This window comes from Trematomus bernacchii, unplaced genomic scaffold, assembly GCF_902827165.1.
Source record: "Trematomus bernacchii unplaced genomic scaffold, fTreBer1.1, whole genome shotgun sequence".
NCBI lineage: Eukaryota > Metazoa > Chordata > Actinopteri > Perciformes > Nototheniidae > Trematomus > Trematomus bernacchii.
Genome location: NW_022987698.1, coordinates 793,194 through 796,773, shown reverse-complemented (window position 1 = coordinate 796,773; position 3,580 = coordinate 793,194). Strand labels below are relative to the sequence as shown.

General features: G+C 39.4%; 1 protein-coding gene across 1 annotated transcript; it reads right to left on the bottom strand.

The window, feature by feature from the left end:
* Positions 1-207: 207 nt before the first annotated feature.
* LOC117489404 (N-acetyllactosaminide alpha-1,3-galactosyltransferase-like) lies at positions 208-2,618 on the bottom strand. The gene is made up of 5 exons (XM_034138638.1): positions 2,550-2,618; positions 2,315-2,404; positions 2,115-2,210; positions 1,499-1,636; positions 208-1,000 (listed from the first exon to the last, which is right to left on the bottom strand). The coding sequence occupies exons 1-5, from the start codon at positions 2,552-2,554 to the stop codon at positions 316-318; spliced, it is 1,014 nt and encodes a 337-aa protein (XP_033994529.1). The 5' UTR covers positions 2,555-2,618; the 3' UTR covers positions 208-315.
* Positions 2,619-3,580: the final 962 nt, after the last annotated feature.

Here is a 3,580-nt window from a genome sequence, read left to right as displayed (position 1 = left end):
TTATAAAAAATGCGACAAAATTTGAGTGTCAATAAGTATCAGTTAAAAACAGAGATACATTTGGCAAAGTGACATACAAATAAATAAGATGGATCAACAAGTGCAGATCAAACATGTAAAAAGTTGACTTATATACATCTGGAAAAAAATGCAACAAAAACATTTGATATCCGGATAAAAGACAAGAGTGTATTTATAGTTGTCCCTCCATTATGAAAATACTTGCAGATCTGCAAATTAATTCCTGAGAGAACAAAATGGAGCCAGGGAGCACGAGAACCTGAGACATTACATTTGTTAGCATTTGTCAAGTTTTTAAGGTGTGCGAAGTGTGTCATAATATTTTGGTGCCCACAGTAATCGGGTGACTTGTATGTCCCTCCTGAAACCGATGCTGGTATCCCAGCAGTACTCTGGAGAGAGAACCTTGCTGGGTTTGTGGAGCAGCATGTACTTGTTCAGATGGCTCTCATCGTGCCATAGAGCCTCCACATTGTTCTGTTTGTCTTCCATGATGCCCTGATAGCAGGCCTCGGTCAACGCTTTCACATTCTTCCATGAGCCTCCGAAGATGGCAGCGTGGTAGTAATAATCCCCAGTTTCCATGTACGCCTTGGAGTTTGGGTTGCGGTCGTAGGTGTACAAATGCTTTGGAAGGCGGTAGTAGTGGGCGTGGAGCAGAGCCACTGAATCCCCAAGAGCCTCTGATCCAAATCTCCCGGTAAATACCTGATCCACATCAAAGCAGAAGACGTGCGTGCAGTGGTGGCGAATATCAGACTCTATCACATCTGATATGCTCTTCATTCGCATCATAGAGACGTCCTGCCACCTGGAGTTCTTCTCCACTTTGATCACCTTCATGCTTCTCAGAGGAGACAACTTGATGTTAGGCACCTTCTCTGGCATGTCCGTAAACACGTAGTAGGTCACGGGCAAACCCACCATAAAGTGTTGCTCGGATGAGTTCAGGAATGTGTGTAGGTAAGCATCAAGGTATCTTTTGAGGAAAAGGAAACAAGTCACATTTCGGTTAGACTCTTATCACTCTACCTCCAGAGGAAACTGAGGTCCATTGATGTGTGCAACAAAATGTTGCACATCTTCTTTAGTCTGCTGCTGCAAGTAAAAACTGTTTGCTGCAATGTGCTGGGCAGTGGTATCTGATCTGGTGACCAGAACCGACCCAAACAAACAGTATGACTTTATCTGTAACTGCACTACAATTCATTTTAACACTAGATGCAGCATGTCCACTTCACATGTTTATGAGTACAGTAAAAGATATATTTTCAAAGTTAGCTATAGTAACTATAAGCACTGTTTTTTTGGGGGGGTCATTATTTGTTGTGTTTTTTTGTCATTTTTTTTACAATCTGTCCAACCATCACCTAGTTAAACATTAATGCACTAAAAATACAGTTGGCTGAGTAGGAAGTATTTAGGTTTGACGACAGATTATCTTTAGAGTTATTACTTTATTCATGTGAAAACCAACCTGCCCACAGCAAAGACTGTTAGAGCCACAGAGGATCCTTTCATCTTGTGCATCTCGTCATAGAGGCGGGGGTCAAACATCCCTTCCCAGATGATGGCAGCTTTCCAATATGTACAGGTTAGCACGTCAGGTCTGGACCTGAAATATAAAACAAATGTTTTTCTTTAGACTGAATTCCCTTTTATAATACTCTTCTTTACCAACCTGAAGCTTACTACAGGTAAGTTGTGACCTAAACACGTCATATGCATCTAAATATTTTTAGTAGTATTATTTTATATTTACAGTCAACTTAGATTCAGTTAAATTCTGTTGCACCAAAACTTTAACTACAATTTCAGGTTAAACGTATAAAATAGCTACCCTTCTGATATGGATTAAGCAAAAAAAAACTGTTATGTGGCTCCATTTATTCGTCCAACATTTATTTATAAGTACACCTTCTTCTTAGAAAATATTTAAAAAAGGTGAAATACAAAAAACACCACTTATTTGTTGTTGCTGCTTTATGTCCAATCAGATGAAACCTGCGGCTTCTCAACATGATAGATAAATGTCTGTGTTGGTCTCAGGACTATCTGTTCAGCCAAATTGTAAACAGGTCTTCTGGTCTTACTGGAGGTTGAGGCTGGCGTCCACACTGCTGTCCAGATTCAGCATCTTTGCACTTTCCAAATGGCATTTCTCCATAGGCATGAAGCCAATTAAAAGTCTAAAACAAAAAATAAAAACACGTGTTCATTAAGTAATGTTAGCATTTAGGCTTACAGTAATTGTTCTTGTATGTAGTGTCCCCTAAATGTATCACAGACTCACTTTACAGATGGAGGTATTACGTAGATCGCACAGAGTGTGATGGGAACAAAGAGCACACATTTCAAAACACTCCTCATCCTCTGAAGATGTCTGCAAGAAAAGAGCCAAAGATGTCAGATTAGTCAGATTAAACAGAAATCTCTGATTCTTAAAATGCAGAGGTGTGTGGCACAGTAGCTTAAACAATAAAGTAATATTTATTTTGTTCGTTTTCTATTTTAAAGATGTGAAATACCCCATTGTTGAAAAACGCTGGGGTCAAGGCTCAGTAGAAGGTGAACTCTCTTGTGAAAGAACGTGGCAGCAGCTGATGTTATATGAATGAAACGGCACCTGAGAAAAGAAGAGGAAGTATTTTACTTATTGAAACAATTCTCATTGAATCTCATTGTTTCAAATTCGCCCATCTAGGTATGGCAGTGCTTTTCTTTTAACTTTCGCGATAGTGGAGGTGATGATAGGTTAGCTAAATGTTGGTGTTAACTCCAAAAATGATATTTTACAATATAAGATCTCAAAGTATAAGCTATTGAATATTAACACAAGCAGCCATTCAAGAAGTTTGCCAAAAATAAAATACACTCACAAATTTGGTAACTTTTAGATTTTTTTGATTTTTTTGATTCCACTATTCTCTGGAAGAGTTTAGTTAGTAAAGACACAAACAGTGGTAGTTATGTTGCGTTTTCCGGGAATTGCCAGTGTCAATAAAAACATATAGCATCCAACAATTAGACAAAAACCTTCATAAATTCTTGTCAATGTTCGAAAATATCACTCATAGTACAGTATGGAAACACCTTTAAACTGAATTCAGACAATATTTTAAAGATAAGAAAGACATTGTTCACCGGACCAATTGTGCACACAGGATAACATAATTAAATTGACATACAAAGGTAATTTACCCGAGAGTCACCGGCATTCATCCATAATTCGTCAAACACTAAGCTTTCCCAGGTAAGTAGGCCTACCCCACCCTTGATGTTGTCTTAAGACACGATTCGTCTCCCTGCGGTTCAGCTTTGTGTTCTGGGTCAAAGTGCAGAGGGGGGGCTTCTTGTTCAAAGGTCTTCTCCGACGTTAACAGGAAAACTACCTGCCCCTCTGTTTTTCAGGTGTGTTTTCTACCTACGGATACCGCTCCTATACGCTTCTCATTAAGTGTTTATTATGTTTCCACCAACGCCCTCGCCCTATAGGCGACCGGCTAGTTTGCAGTGCCTAGGGCCGGCCCTGGGCGTGTCCATAATGTGAATGTGGAAA